This window comes from Rhinolophus sinicus, linkage group LG15 (assembly GCF_036562045.2).
Source record: "Rhinolophus sinicus isolate RSC01 linkage group LG15, ASM3656204v1, whole genome shotgun sequence".
NCBI classification, from domain to species: Eukaryota; Metazoa; Chordata; class Mammalia; order Chiroptera; family Rhinolophidae; genus Rhinolophus; species Rhinolophus sinicus.
In genome coordinates this window covers 28,299,016-28,314,823 of record NC_133764.1, presented here as the reverse complement: position 1 = coordinate 28,314,823, position 15,808 = coordinate 28,299,016, and the positions used below count along the sequence as shown (strand labels likewise).

The following is a 15,808-nucleotide window of genomic DNA, read 5'->3' as shown; positions in this document are numbered from 1 at the left end:
CTCTGTATTATGTGGCCTGATGGGGGGCTTTGTGGCAGGAAGGACACAGACTCTACATTCGAAGGTGAAGAGGGGGGCAGGATCATCCCAGAGCACTCCTGGTCTTGATGGGGACCTGATGTGGATGTCAGAAATACCAGCCCGCCTAAGAAAAGGGGATGTCCCTTTTCCCAGCCAGGTCCCCTACTATCAAACCTAGAGTGGTTTTATAGCTGAAACTCCTTTGCCCCTCCGCCTTGTTTTGGCTAAGAGATGATCAGGCCATCAATGGGTGATGGTATCTGGCCTCACTGCACTTCATTATGTTGGGGGGCAAGGCTGAGTCCTTGTCTGGGCCCCTTTTGCCCTGAAAATCAGCAAGGGATGGAGGAATCAGCAGACTGACCCAGTATGTGCTGTTAGAGGTTTCCTAGTCTCTGCCCTTTCCCCATATCGTCTCACCCTTTGTCAAGCTCCAGAGAGTGGGGCAGCCATGATCACTGTCCCAGGTAGTCCAAGGAGAAACAGCTTGTCTGCTCCTGTGAGGGACAACAAACAAGGCAATCTTGGAGGACCTGAGACAGCCCTAGCGCCAGCCCCAGGGGAATACAGGCAAGAAGTCTGGGTTGTCCTGCCCCAGACCCAACTGTCTTGATTGCACTAAATTGCACACAAGATACTTAAGTTGGTGGAGCAAAAGCGCAGACTCCTGGGGGATTTGCTCCCACTGTCCCATACAACTTAAGTTCCTAAGTGACCTCATGCCCATAGGACAGGGTAGGGACCTAGGCCTCAAACTCTGGTGGCCGATAGGCCACTGTGCTGTGTTGAAGCAGGCACAGCCCGTTGAAGCAGCAGCGCTAATATTCAGAGTGGGTGGGTGGGTCCTCTGAGCTGCTAAGAGCCCATTCAGGGTAGGCCCGAATTCTGCACCAGGGGCTGCAGACGGGGACAAGGTGGTCTCTGCTCCAAGCTAGGCAACGGGGAGATACCAGACATATGGCTCCTGGAGGCACCTGATCCTTGCCCTGCAAGGATGGGACTAAAGGGAGTCCTTCCCTGGGCTGGATGACTACTAGATGCCCCAGAGGTGCTGAAACCCTGGCCACTGGTGAGACCTGGGGCTGACGGTGCTACCTCGGTAAATCAGCCCTGACAGGACCCTCAGCAAAGCTCCTGGGAGAAGGGTGCCACCTGAGCTAGTAGTGGTACCATCCAAATCATCCCATCCCAGGACCCCACTCAGAGTCAAGTTCTCTATAGAGGGACCCAAGCTTGGTGGCCAGCACCATGCCTGGTCCCTCCTAGGCAAGCACCTACTCCCTCCACCCCCCAACCAAAAGCATTGCCATGGGACCCCTCAGGTATAAATGATCCCTTTTATTGTAAGTAATGCGCGACACTGGCCTGGCTTTGCACTGCAAGCCCTCGGTCAAGATATAGTCAAATAAGTATGGCTGCAGGTTCTTCTGCACGATCCGCAATTCAGACAGACACAGAGCTGAGGTGGGCGGGAGGGGCAGGAGGGCAGTGGGGTGCAGACTGTCCCCAGCCCTAACCTCTAGGGTTGGCCAAGGCCGACATACCCCACGGAATGATGAGCAAATGGCGCATGGCCCTTACCACAGCAAGCCTCGGGCTGCTAGGAGACTGCCCTTTAGAACCTTTGGGCACAGGCCATCTAAGCCTACAACTTTTCATCTGGATTATTTAATAAAAAAAAAAAAGACAATAAATTAAAATTAAGCAACAGCTTGGTCCTGAGGATGCTGAGCCAGCATGTCCACAGTTTTTGGCACAAAAAAATCAGGGTCGTTTTTTTGTTTTGGAGTGCAGGGTTTGTTGGCTTGTTTGCAAATTCGTTTTGAAAAACATTCCCTGTGAGGTAAGACCCCAGGGGGTGGGGCTCTGTGAGAGCCTGAACCTGGGACACAGAGTCGTCTCATCTTGTCAGCTCCCGCATATTCTTTCCTCTCAGGGAACGGGGACAGGGCAGGGGTGTGGGCCCAAGAAGAGTGGTGGAGCCATCAGGACGGGGTCGTGGAGAGGCCGAGCTGCCACTAGGCAGCTTTGGTCGAGATGAGGGGCCGGTCCCCACCCTGGGCAAGGGCCGAGGTGGAGGCAGGAGCACATGCTCGTTATCTTCGGGCTGGGCTGGGGGTGCCTGACAGAGACCCCTGGGGGAAAAGGATGAAAAGAGGCCCAGGCCACTGGCACCGTGCAACACATTCCTGCAAAACCAGCTGCTTTCATTTTCTTCTCTCTTGAGGCGTCCATCACCTGTAACAGTCTAGAAGTGATATATATAAAAACCATCAAATATGATCTGAGATATAAATTAACAAGTACAAGGCCTCACATTACATGATGTGAAAAGGCTAAAAACAGCGATAGAAACTACATTCATAAAAGTGCATCGTCAACATACAACGAAGGCTTTGGCTTGTTCTGGTGCCCTGGGGATGTGGGCTGGCAATGAGCTGCCTGGTGCTAATCCCCAGCTCCCTGGAGATGCCCATCCCTGGGCACTGGCTTTTTTTTTTTTCCTTTAATGACAACTCCCAAGGAAAGTGGGTGTTGAGAGGGAGGAGCTCTAGCAATAGGCACATTTTGGAGGGGAGGGGCCGGAAGAAAGGACCAGCGCCCAGGCTGAGGTAAATAAGGCCAACTCTAAGCTGCTTGGAGATACTGGCTCCCGGACCCCTGCTGCCACTTGTCCCCCAAGGGAGGAGCAAGGAGGGAAAGAGGCTGAGACCTCATGGGGAAGGGCCAGGCTGGCCAAGGAGGAACAAAGCTGGCGGTTTTGGACACGGTTGGTGGCATCACAGGGGCCCTCCCTTCTACCAGGTGGAGAGGGCTCCGGCCTAGCGGGTCATACCACACAGCCCGCTACAGCCCCCCTGCCAGCCTGCACAGCCTGCTCAGGGCAGGGCGGCCAGCTGGGTCAGAGGCCGGCACTGTGCTGTCCATCTTCTGCTGCAGTGGGGGGACAGACGCCAGGCCAAGAGCACAAAGACCATTACCTTCAGCTCTTTCCAATCCAGCCCAAGGCCCGAGCCCACCGCAGGGAACTCAGAGCCCAGAGGGCACACAGTCTCTAGTTTAGAAACTGGGTACAGCATAAGAGTGACTCCAACTTGTAAAACAGAGACATTGCATTGACAAAACTGCCCCCTCAGTGGGGCAGTTCCACATCTCAGGCCCCTGCTTGGGGCGGCAGGGTCACGAGGGCAGGCAGGATGGGCTCCTCCTTCCCTGAATAAGGCAGCATAACATTCGCTTCACTCATCTTTGGTAAAGGACAGGGACTGGCAAAGCTGACCTGGGAGCTCCAGGGAGAGCGCAGCCCAGGCCTCTGCCTTCCATTGGCTGTGGGATGCTGGGCTTTACCTCAGGCTTGGGTGGGCTCATCCAGCCGAGATGCCCTGGTGGTCTCCAGACACGGGGAGGAGAAACAAAATAACACTCTGCATGAAAGTAACACTATTCGGACCCTCGCGTCCATCCTGTGCCCCAGGACCCTGGGGCTCTGGTGCTGATCGCAGTGTCAGGACACAGCCCCAAGGGCGGGTCCCACAGCGCCTCGCACACTGTTCTGGCCCCTTCCCCTCCACGCTGAGCTTATGAGGCTGGAGCTCTTAGGTCTGGCAGGCTGGGGGCTTCCAGTCCTTGAGGCTGCAGCTGCCCCCCCTGGCTCTGAGCCCAGTGGCGGAAGGGGCACAGACAAACGCTGGCTGGACTGCAGCTCCATGGTCCACAGCCTTGCCTGGGAGAAGCAGCAACTTCGTCGAGCCCCACAGCAGCCCCTGGCCCAAGCAGCAGGGGCGGCCGGCAGCAGCGTGGCCTTGAGAGCTCAGTACACGAGCTGTGCAAAGTGGTGTGTGAGCAGCTCCTCGGCCGAAGGTCTCTGGCGGGCCTCCACAAATATGCGCCTCAGGAAGTCCCGGCCATGCTCAGAGATGTGGGACGGCAGCTGAGGATTGGTGGGCTGGGTGGCAATCTTGAAAATGGCAGCCATGGCTTCATACTCTGCCCAAGGTGGTTTTTCTGTCAGCATCTCCACCACAGTGCAGCCCAAGCTCCTGGAGAAAGAGATCCCCACGTCACCTCATGGCCAGGGGCTGGCCACCCCAGGCTCCCAGCTGCCCTGTCAGCTGTTGTGAAAGGAGGTGCCTTTCTCAGAACACACTGAGGCAGGCTGGCCAAGCTGAGGGTTGACACCCTGTACAGGGTCCCCAAGGCCAGAGCACTGTCAGCTGGTCGTCCACATGGGCTTTATCAACTTAGACCCACCCAGTGCTTCTTGACTGGGGGAGACATCCACTTAGCATGGGCAGAAAGAGAGCCAAGATAACTGTACTAGTTTCCTATTGCTGCTGTAACAAATGACCATGAACCTAGTGGCATCAAAAACAATACAAACTTATCATAGTTCTGGAGGTCAGAAATCTATACTCAGTCTCACTGGGCTAAAGACAACCTCTCAGTGGGGATGGTTCCTTCTGGAAGCTCTCAGGAAAGAATCTTTGCCTTTTCCAGCTTCTAGAGGCCGCCTGCATTTCTTGGCTCATGGCCCTTTCCTTGCATCATTTGCACCTCTCGCTTCCATCGTCACATCTCCTAATACCGACTCTGATCTCCTGCCTCCCTTTTATAAGGACCCTTTTGATTCTACTGGGCCCACCTGGATAATCCAGGATAATCTCTCCACCTCAAAATTCTTAATCACACCTGCAAAGGCCTTCTGCCATATAAGGTCCTATTTGTGGGTCAAAGGGCACATTAGTACATGGACATCTTCAGGGGACATCACTCAGCCCACCACAAGAACGTTCCAAGGGGAAGCGCTGCTCAGAACTGCCACGCCCTTTCAGAGGCTGACCATGAAGTTAAGTGGAGACAAATGCAAGCTGTCTGAGCGCAAGGAATGGGCGCCCGCTACTATTCAGAAGCTGATCCAGGCCTTCGGAGTGAATCGGACTTCTTTCAGGATTTAGCAAACACCAGGAATGTTCTCCATAGCCTAACTGCCCAGCAATAATAGTTGCTATTTGGAGATAAAACACACTGCCACCTCTGCATACTGGCCTAGCTGGCAAGAGGTGGACGCTCCCTCTTGCCACACCGCGAGCCCCAAAGCTCATTTCTCAGTTGGAGCCAGTACAGCCCAGACCAGGAGGTGGGGTCCCAGCACGGCCGCAGCGCTCACCACACGTCGGCCTTCCGTCCGTAGCCCTCGCCGCTGATCACCTCGGGGCTCATCCAGTAGGGTGTGCCCGTGACGGAGCGCATGCCCGTGCCCGACATGCAGATGGTCTGCAGGCGCTTGCTGGCCCCAAAGTCCCCCAGCTTCACATTCCCAGCAGAGTCTCGGAGGATGTTGGCTCCTAGGGCATGACAGGGCAGAGGCTACCACGCTGCACCTGCTGGGCTTTCTCTACCATCCTCCCTCTGGCTCTCCCTCCCAGGTCACGGGGCGGCCGGGAAGCACGAGGTTACCACAAATTAGACGTGAGCTGCACGGGGCCAACAGGCTAGTGACACAGCCTCAGCCCGATAGCATGAAATTGATTGTCACCATGGCCAACATGGCAGAGCACTTTACTCTGCAGTATTTTCCCCCAATTGTTCAACTGATCTTCACACCAATCCCCCACGGAAGCAAACAGGGTCCCACTATTCAGAAAGTTTGGAATGGTTAAGTGACCAGGTCTTGGGGACCCCCCAGCCGGCCCGCTCACCCTTGATGTCCCGGTGAACAATCATGTTGCTGTGCAGGTAAGACACGCCCTCCAGGATCTGCCGCGTGTATTTTCGGGTCACACTCTCAGTCAGAGCTCCGTAGGCTTTCAACTGGTCTTTCACTGAGCCCTAGAGCCACAGAAGTCAGAGGGAGTCACTGCGAGAAGGCGGCAAGGCTATTTACAGCCCTCGCACTGCAGCGAAGAAGTGATTCATCCAACCTCCACCTGCGATGGGCTGGGCGCTGTGCTAGGGGCTGTCGGGCAGCTTGGAGAAAGGTCTGAGACATGCCTTTCCTCAAGCAACGCACAACCCAAATCCAGAAGGGAGGCCCACTGCTCCAGGTAAAGGCAGTACTTACTGGGCAGTGCGGCCATCCTGGAAGTCTAGGTGAGGGTGGCCTGGGATATTTGTCACCCCATACCATCACTGAGGCCAGAGGCAGGGCCCTCCTGACTGCAAGCTCTGCCATCACCTCACCTTCTCCTCTGAGCCTCTGGAGTCTCAGGTGATCGGACCCCTCCTGTGCAGGCCCAGCCCCAGGGCAGGCCCTCTCTTACGTGTGTCTCCCATGCATCAGGGCCACATACCCCCGGCATGTACTCCATGAAGATGGTCAGAGTCTTCTCTGCGCGGTCCCGCAGACAGCCATAGTACTGCACAATCCGCTCGTGCTGCAAGTTCTTCAGCAACTGGATCTCACACTCCAGAGCACTCACCTCCTACGGGAGGGGGGCTAGTGGTCACCTCAGCTCTCAGGGCCCTGGTTTGCCTGCCTGGGGTCAGCTCAGCTTGCCCTAGTCAGTGGCTGCGGAGGGGTCTATCTGCCTTGAAAACTTCAGCTGCAGAAAAGGGGGACTCTCTCACTTGTCTGGCCCTTGGCCACAATGCTGGGCAACCCGTGGGATGGTGGCACTTCCACACGAGAAGGCAGACAGTGGAGTGCGAGAAGGAGTTGCGGGTGCTTGGGTAAGGGAACTGCTGCATTTATCCACTCAAATAAAGTGTAGGCCACACCCAAAACGGAACTCCAAAGACAGGCTTGTCCCTGGGCTGAGAGAGACGTGTGTTCGTGAGGGGGAGCAGGCGCTGCTCTTTGTGGACTGGACATCACCTCAGTTTGGGTTGCTTGATACTCTGGCATCAGCTCAGTTCCTTATACCCAATGGTCCCTTCACCTCATGGCCAGAGCCAGGGTGGACAGCAAGGGAACTTGGGAGGAGGAATGATGGGGGAAGCAACCTATAGCATCTTTAGCAATTAGTCTGTGCAATGAGACAGGCACTTGGTTGATTGAGGGAGGAACCAGAAGTCAGATCATGGGGAAGGCAGTACCTTGCTTGTCTCAGGACTGTCTGGGTCAAACTGGACCTGCTTGGAAGCAAGTTCACGTCCTGTGTCCACATCATAGCACAAATAGACCCTGCCGAAGGCACCCTGGCCCAGGAGCTTCCCCCGGCGCCAATTGATGGGGGCACTAGGAGCTACAGGAGAACAGAAGGAAGGAGCTTTAGTGTGTCACGTTATTTACTGATATCCCGCTTCATTCTCCAGAGTCTCTACTTGGGACCGCTGGCTTGAGCTCCCCCTCACTCGGCACCATCACACCTGAGCACACATCTCCACCCCTACCTGGAACCCAGTGCCCTGGTCAATCAGACCTGAAGGCCTGAGTCCCGAGAAGCAGAGGACTGGCTAAAGTCATGGTTAAACGCTCTTCCGTATTGATCAAACACCCATCCTTCCAAAACCCCAAAATAATATTGGCAGGGATTAAGGAGACTATGCTTCAGTTTAAACATGGAAGAACTAAAGACCAGAGAGGGGAAATGGCTTGTCACACAATCGTGGAGCGAGGACTAGGATCTATGGGTCTGCTGTCCACCAAAAGGCTCTCCCAGTGTGGAGGACGGGCCAGAGCAGCCTGCTGCTGAGCCGGACAGCCCCATGGGCGCGGCGGCCTCCCACCCTGGCCAGGGCCCACTCCTCACACTTGGTCGGCACATTCCTCTCTTGCACAGAGAGGGCGTTCTCGCTGTCCGCACTCCGCAGGCGCCCTCGGGGGTCCAGATATTGCACCGCCAGACCCATGTTCTCGCCATTTGTGCTCAGGGAGCGGCTGGAGGGCACCAGGGTGAACAGGTTACCTTGATGACGCCGTATTCGGGGAAATGTTCTTCTGCCTAAAGGGGTGTAGGGGCCAGAGCAGAGCAAGTCAGACCTCTGGCCTTGATGCTGAATGTGCAATCCTGGTCATAACACCAGCTCGGGTCCATCCTATCTGCCCGCCTACCTGACTCATGCCAGAATGGCCAATATCCCAAGCACCTTGAGACTCAGGACAAAAGCAGAAATTAGGAAGCAGCCACAGATGGTTCAGGGAGCCCTGGCCAAAGGGAAGGTGCAGAGCTGGCCCTCAGGTCCCACGTCACTCACACCCACATCACTCGCACCCATGTCACTCGCAAGGCCAATCCAGGGCTGAAGTCTCTGTTTTCCTCCGCATCTTAATCTCAACCCTCTGCAGAAGCTCCATTCCCTTTGCTGCCACAGGGCAGAAGAGGGCGGTGGAGAGCTGGTGCCTGGAGCACGCTGAGCACTCGGATGAAGGGCAGAGTTCCCAGGGGCAGTGCCCTGGTCCACAAATACCATCCTCTTTTTTTTTTGTCCCTGTCTCACGCCTCGAGTCTGGGCACAGCTCCTCAGGAATGAAGGAAACACGGTCTCGAGCGCCCCGGCCCACCCACGCAGGGCCTTTTCCAAGGCGGGGGTCTGGCTGTCCTCTCGGAGGCGGCCAGCAGGGGGCAGGCGGAGCACACTCACCATCACAGTAATCCTTGTGGTGCACAGACACGTGGTAGCGCCGGGGGTAGGTGCCGCCTTTGACCCCCTTGTCATAGAGCTGAGTTTCCCGATCTGAGGAAGACAGAGGAATCACGGCTTTTGGGTAGCTCATCATGAGTGACCCATTTTAGCCCCCAGGTCACCTGAGACCTGAGCAGTAGGCGCAAGGAGAACTAAAAGATAGTCCCCAACTCAGCCATCAAAGCAGAATGCCTGCAGTCCTCGCACACACCCTGCAGAGCTCACCCAGGCTCCGGGGAACTCACCAGAGAACTCCTGTCTGTTGTCTGGGAAGCTCTGAGCTCGGGACATTCGCGATTTCCGGAAGGATGGGCTGACAAAAGCAAAACGAAATCACAAAGCAGACTTTAGCGTACTTCCAAAGCGGCTCACCAGGGCAGGAGGTGGGATATCCAGGCAGATTCCCTTTTCTAAGTCCCTCCCATGTCATTACAGGATGGGAAGCAGCCTCCTACTTTCTCTTTACTAGTCTGACGCCCAAGTCTGACAGGCCCTGAATGATGCGCCCCTCTAGTCTTACTGAATTCCACCCTAGCTGCTCAGCACTCTCTCTTCTTGCTCTTTCCTCCCACTTTAGTAACAGGGGAAGAGTTACAAAAAAAATCGCTAGCCTAGGGTAGTAGATAGAAACCCTATGCTCAAGTTAGGCCTCAAGGAAGTAAGTCCAGGTCACTGGGTTTCACTCCCAAGGAGCAGAAAATAAAGCATGGGAGGGACAAAGGAAAACCCCAAAAATCAGGTAAGTACATTTATGATAGCTATCTTTCCCAGCATGCACCTGAATAGTCCTTTCCCTGACAACTAGTAGACCCAGGCCTTCTGTAGTCCTGTCCTACTGCCACCCGCCACCCCAATACCTCCAGTTTGGCCACAAAGCTTAGGACATAGTCCAAAACCAGAGTCAGTCCCTATCCTGGCAGAGCCCTCAGTTTGTGGCAGCAACTCCTGACACTTTTACCTGGGCCTTCTTGCTCTCCTGGTTGGAGAGTAAGCCCCAAACAAGGCTACGCATTGGAAACCAACCAGTAACTATGGGTATATTCTGTGATAGTTAGAGGGAAGACACTCATCAGTGCTCAGATCTGTTAGGAAAGACAGTACAAATGTGGCCATGGTCATAAGGTCAGTACCCATATGAACAATTCATCAGTTACGCAAAGAAAAAAAAACCCCAAACCTGCTCTTGGGCATCACAAGGTCAAGGTGAGAGACGGGCTGGATCAGTGCTAATGCCAGCTCCAAATACACTCCCGGTGATGGGCAAACCAGCTCCACAGAACCATTCGGTATGGAAAGGACAGCATTTGTCCCCTCCCAAAGTATGAGAACAAGACTATACACTAAGCAGGCAGCTGTGGTTAAGCTAGGCAGTATGGATATTTTGTTTATTGGTTTTTTATATTCCAGTTTCTTATTCCACCAGAAACAGTTGGAGGAAAAAACAAATGAAAGTAAAGCCACAGGTGATAATTCAATTTTGTCCACAAAACACTGAACACCCACCGCCTCTCAGTGTACATGACCAGGATGCAGCCAAGAGCACAGAGCAGCACGTATGATGGGGAAAGTCATGTGAAAGCCCTTGTAACAACCGGGTACACATTTAATACATGTGAGCTGCGATTACACTCATCTAATTATAGAAACATAACATTCTCATGGTATTTGGACAATTAAGGGGGGTGCTAAGAATCCCAGCAAGACGCTTCTTTCCCAGAAGCATGACACTTTCACCCTGGGCCTGCAGACCAGTGTCTAGATTGGAGACACACATACTAGCTAACTATTTCCTCAGCCCAACAGTTCCAAAAACACCTATGCACTAACCCCCAAACCAGCCACAGTCCCCTACCTGTCTGCTGACCTGTCCAAGGATTGGCAGCTTCCTGACAAGGAATTTTCAGCACTGCTCAGGGGGTCCAGCATCTGTAAGGCAAGTCACACAATAACCCCAGACAGCCCACACCCAGCCAGGTGACTCAGGGCTTTCCGGCTCAGCTGAGGTCAGCAAAGGGTCCTTTTTGTCAAAATATAAAAGTGGCCTTTTTCTACACATGTAGAAGGTACCATTCCCCCCCTGTACTTTGAAAGGCAAGTTTCCAGGAGGGAGAAAAATGCCTGGCTGGCATCTCAAGGAGCTCAGCCAGGAGAGCAAAGCAGAGACGCTGCTTCTCTTGTTGGCATTTTCTTGACTCCTGACTGCTGGAGCCTGGCGCTAGAGATGGTACTACCCTGCAGAGGCTTCCAGTGTGTTTGGGTGGGACGGTAATACTTCCATTTGTATTCCACAATTTATAATTTACAAAGTCAAGTATTGCCCTCGTTTCACAGACAAGCCACTGCAGGTCTAGAAAAATTAGAAGAATTGTCTAAAGTCATGAGACCAGTTAGTGTGCAGCTGATACAGACAAAAAATTACCCATTTCCCAGTTCTCATGCAGAGGCAATAGGTATCTGTAAGTTAAAATCTTTCTCTGGCCCTTGTTCAAATGCAGTAACAAAAAGCCTTTAGATTAGCTTTATCTTCAACTAATCTCCCCTTCATTTTGCCTATGGCTGGGCAGGGGGTATCCGCTATCAGAGTATTCATTATCTGAGATCCAAAGTTAAATAAGACATAGGGAACAGTATAATTGCAAAATAAAACTGCGAATCTTGCAAGTATATAGGATTTCCCAAAGTGGATAAAACCAATATGGCAAATATTGCTCCCAATCCATCAAGTACACAGTTAGAGCAGTTAACCGAAGAGAGAGAATGGGCAAGTATAACAACATGACAGGTGCGCTGAAGGAGAATACCAAAGGTTCAAGAGAGACCTTTGGAAAACCCATAGAATTCCAGCAAAAGCTTCTGTAAAAAAGACCCTCATTATGACAGTGCTGCAGAAGTAAAGGAAGTTACGTTAGAAGCAAAGCTAGCAACATTTTTGTTAGAAAAATTAAGCCAAGAAAATTAACATGAATCATGCTTTTGTTCATTCTAAAACTTAGCAAATAGATGCAATTATTAGCTAAATCTGATTAAAGCAGAAACAAAATAAACTTATCTTAGTTTCACTTTTCAAGAAAGTCTCAATTGAATATTCTTTCACTATATACTATGCTGTTTTGGTCTCTGTTAAGTGGCTTTATCTTGAATGGCTCAGTTACCAGGAGCAATGAATTCTCTTTCGCTAAGGAGGCGGGGCACTGGAGAAGGATCTAGGCATTCCCCAGCCGCCACCTTCCTTGGCCTCCTTCTAAAAGTCTGTCCTCTCGAGAAGTGTAATACTCCCATGCCTTCCAGGGCCAGCCAGGTAAAGCAAAGCTGTCAAAGGACCAGGGTGTAGGACCATGGGAAGAGACAGAGACCAAAGGCAATCAAGCTCAACTTGCAATTTCCGAGATTTTATGCCCAAGTCACCCCTAGCACAGGTGATGTTCAAAAGAGCTCAGGTTAGAGAAAACAGAAAGGATGGTCAGTAAAACACCCAAGAAAGGAATCTGCAACTAAATGCACTCCAGGTCACTGTTCTAAACATGAATTTATCTAAAAGGCAGGAATATAGAAAAGAAGCAATGTAAAAGGCTTCTCATAACCTATACAATTTGAATAATGTTGTACAGAGATTAGCTACTGAAGGGAAAGAAAAGTTTTACGAATCAGTTTTATGAGAAAGAAAAGTTATAAGAAGCAGTATTTTATAAAAACCCCCCATGTGACGGTGCTGGCCCTTCTGTCAGATGCTTTACCTTTAAAATACTTCCTCTTCCCAGACTAAATCTACAACATTGGTAAGAGTGAGTCTTTCTCTTTGCAATCAAAGAAAGCTCATTGGAAAGACTTCAGAATGAGGCCAGAGATCTCACTATTGCTGAGTTCCCTAAGCCAAAATGCCATTTTCGTCAAGCGAGCCACTAGTTAAAAAGCTGGCCATTAAAATGTGGGAGACACACCATATAGTGACCCCCCTTCCATGAGTCACAGCCTTGTATAAACAATCCCCTCCCTGGAGTCTGGGTAGAACTTAGAACTTGCTTCTAGTCAACAGACTATGGCAAAGAGGATGGGGCATTCATTCCCGTGATTACGTTACATTTTGTAAGACTCCATCCATCTTTGCAGACTGGAGCAAAAGACTCTCTTGCTGGCCTTGAAGAGGCTGAGAGGACCACGTGGCAAGGAACTGCAGGTGGCTTCTAAGAGCTCAGAGTGGCCCCTGGCTGACAGCCAGTAAGTAAACAGGGACCACAGTGCTATAACCACAAGGAACCAAGTTCAGCCAAAACCATGTGAGCTTGGAAGGGAATCCCAAGCCCTAGAAAGAAATACAGCCTGGCCAACACTGATTGCAGCCTTGTGAGCCTGAGCACACAACCTGGCTAAGTCATGCCTGGATCCCTAACCCACGGAAACTGTAAAACAATAAATGTATGCTGCTGTAAGCTGCTAAGTTTGTGGTAATTTGTTACACAATAATATAAACTAATACAGCTGTTTACCATCATAAAAGTTCATCCAAAGTAACCAATCCTACAGAGTAATCTGGATATGGTTTACTTCCTACCTTTCATCAAGAAGAGCAAAATTAAAATACAGTCAATGAAAAACAAAATTCATCAGTTTAGGACTGGTCATATGTTAAAATCTGTGGAAATGACAGGCTGTTATAAGGTAGTACACCAACAGCAGACTGGTGCTCTGCAGGGAGACCAGTGTGAGGACCACAGACGAGGAAAACTTGTCCAATGTGCATCCAACACCAAGGAGGCTAGGTGATTTAGGTTCTGCGTTTGACAGGAATTTATATTTGGCCCCTAGAAAGGAATAATCCATATTTGGGCAAGTCTGGTTTACACAAGTGCTATTGGATGGGCCTCAAACCTCTTAGCTCTACCCAATGCCCAGCGAGAACCCCCCAATATAACTCCAGTCTGACACAACCCAGGGCATACCGCCAGGCACAGTACTCACGCACTGCTCGTTGGTCTCGGGGATGAACTCCCCCTCACTGTTGATGCTGGTGTAGGACCCTTGCCGGGCAATGCGCTGCTGCCGTTCGGGCACATAGCCAGGAGGAGGTGAGCTTCGGCCGGGGTTCTGCGAGCCTAGAGCACAGAAACAAAAAGTTTTGACCACACAGCCCAGGACATGCAGCCCGAGAGGAGCAGACACGGGGCCAGCTCAGACCAAGCGTCTGTTGCAGAGGCTGGTGGGGAGCCAGTTGTGGCTCTTGAAACATCCTGGAACAGAGTGCTGAGGCTCAAGGAAACTTCTAGAGCCAGGTGGCTCCTCCCCCTAATCCAACAACCCGTGAAAAGGAGGAAAAAGACTTAACAGAAAAGTCAGGGGCGGGCCCAGTGGCTCAGGTGGTTGGAGCTCCGTGCTCCTAACTCTGAAGGCTGCCGGTTTGATTCCCACACGGGTCAGTGGGCTCTCAACCACAAGGTTGCCAGTTCGATTCCTCGACTCCCGCAAGGGATGGTGGGCAGTGCCCCCTGCAACTAGAAAACGGCAACTGGACCTGGAGCCGGGCTGCACCCTCCACAACTAAGACTGAAAGGACAACAACTTGAAGCTGAACGGCACCCTCCACAACTAGGATTGAAAGGACAACTTGACTTGGAAAAAAAAAAAAAAAGGCCTGGAAGTACACACTGTTCCCCAATAAAGTCCTGTTCCCCTTCCCCCCAACACACACAAAAAAGAAAAGTCAAAGAACGATGGGGAGGGTTGCTTCTTGAAAGATAGTCTCTAAGGAGTTTAAATGATTATTGTCAATGTCCTTGAAGAAACTGACTCCTTGTTCTTCCACATGAAGCTTAGTCATTCAGAACGCATGGCTCATCCAGTTGTACAAACGACATTTGAATGAACTGACCATCAAGAACACTTCCAATCGCTTGTTGGAGGCATCAACCCAGCCTCTCTGTAAGGACTGACAATTAGGTGTCTTGGGTGGGAAGGCTAACTTGGCGCTCTCAGTAACCTGGTTTCCCACCTGACTCCAGAGCAGAGGCCAGAAACTAAATTGCTCTGAAAACAGGCATAGAATTTTGCTGGGTTTCTAGTCTTGATACCTCACTCAGAGCAGAGACTACCAATTCTGAGATAAAGAGGTACCTGAGCCATGCCTTCCAAATGATCTCTACCAGACCATGGAGGGAAAAAAATCTGTTTGTCTAAGTTTTCTAAGCCTTAACTGACACCTTGAGCCTCTAAGCAGAAACTGACACTGCTCTGAGTGTAAATTTACGGATATTGTACCATGAACAAAAACAGAGCAATGAAATCAGCTAAAGCAATTCTTCTTTCCTTTTTTACACTGTTACTCTTGTTTACTCCTCTGAACACCTCTGTAGGAGACGTGCATTACCCTCCACACTGCGCAGTAGGGGAAGCCGAGGCCCAACACCACAGACTGACTTACCGGTGGGGCCGCAGCTAGAAAACAGGCTTCAACTGACTCCCACTACAGTTCAGGCGAGGCAATTTCGAGAACAAAATTTATTTCCAAAAGGCAAGCAATGCTGTTCAACACAGTGGCAGAAGACAAAACTTCTCCATGAACTGGCTAGGCCATACGCTCCCCATGAATGATTCAAACAGAAACTGGGGACCCTCACCCGTGGGGAAATGTGACAGCCTTTCTGCCAGCAGCAGGAGGGAGGCTGATGTGGAGCTTTCTTGAGAACACAAGAAAAACATAGTGCCACGTTTCATGTGGCTCAGATTCAGAGCTGTTCTGTCCATGTCCATCTTAAGTCAGAAGCCAAGGACGCAAGATGCCATCCGGCCAACAGAGGGCTTGGAGGCAACGACGAAATGGAGGTAAGAGGAAATCTGGAGCAAAACTAGGAAATCTACCCCACTTTTCAGAGGCCCAGATGTCAAAGGCCCTGTAGTTGGCCATTTCCCTTGGCACTATATCACAAATTCTAGTGCAACCATGAAAAAAGGATGGTTTTCTTAAGCCCTACCACACCCCCAAAACACAGAGCACTATTTACCATGTGGCTTACAAACATTAGCCTCGTGCCTCTTCCGAACTTCTGGCTTTGGGTAACATTTTAGTAGCCTGCACATTCTATGGAAAGTCAACCTATATGTTGGTAACATTTGTCCACAACAGACGCAAACTAGAGAGGTGAGCAAGGTATAGAGAGAAAAGCCTAAGCTTGGGAATTAGATGAACAGGGCTTCAAATCAGGCTTTGCCACTCAGTTGAATGATTTTAACT

At 51.4% G+C, this 15,808-nt stretch overlaps 1 protein-coding gene across 4 annotated transcripts in view; it reads right to left on the bottom strand.

The window, feature by feature from the left end:
- Positions 1 to 1,344: 1,344 nt before the first annotated feature.
- The window catches only part of MAP3K3 (mitogen-activated protein kinase kinase kinase 3), a 56,366-nt gene continuing 41,902 nt past the window's right edge, over positions 1,345 to 15,808 (bottom strand). For 2 of the 4 annotated variants that reach the window (XM_019732914.2, XM_019732916.2), the window contains 10 exons: positions 13,543 to 13,676; positions 10,451 to 10,512; positions 8,832 to 8,899; positions 8,545 to 8,637; positions 7,713 to 7,904; positions 7,057 to 7,205; positions 6,312 to 6,443; positions 5,721 to 5,850; positions 5,189 to 5,366; positions 1,345 to 4,061 (listed from right to left, as the gene is read on the bottom strand). In XM_019732914.2, coding sequence (XP_019588473.1) covers positions 3,833 to 4,061; positions 5,189 to 5,366; positions 5,721 to 5,850; positions 6,312 to 6,443; positions 7,057 to 7,205; positions 7,713 to 7,904; positions 8,545 to 8,637; positions 8,832 to 8,899; positions 10,451 to 10,512; positions 13,543 to 13,676 — 1,367 coding nt within the window. In that variant the 3' untranslated portion in view covers positions 1,345 to 3,832. Of the gene's footprint in view, positions 4,062 to 5,188; positions 5,367 to 5,720; positions 5,851 to 6,311; positions 6,444 to 7,056; positions 7,206 to 7,712; positions 7,905 to 8,544; positions 8,638 to 8,831; positions 8,900 to 10,438; positions 10,513 to 13,542; positions 13,677 to 15,808 lie in introns of all 4 variants that reach the window. The other 2 variants (XM_019732913.2, XM_019732915.2) reach the window with 1 other exon arrangement.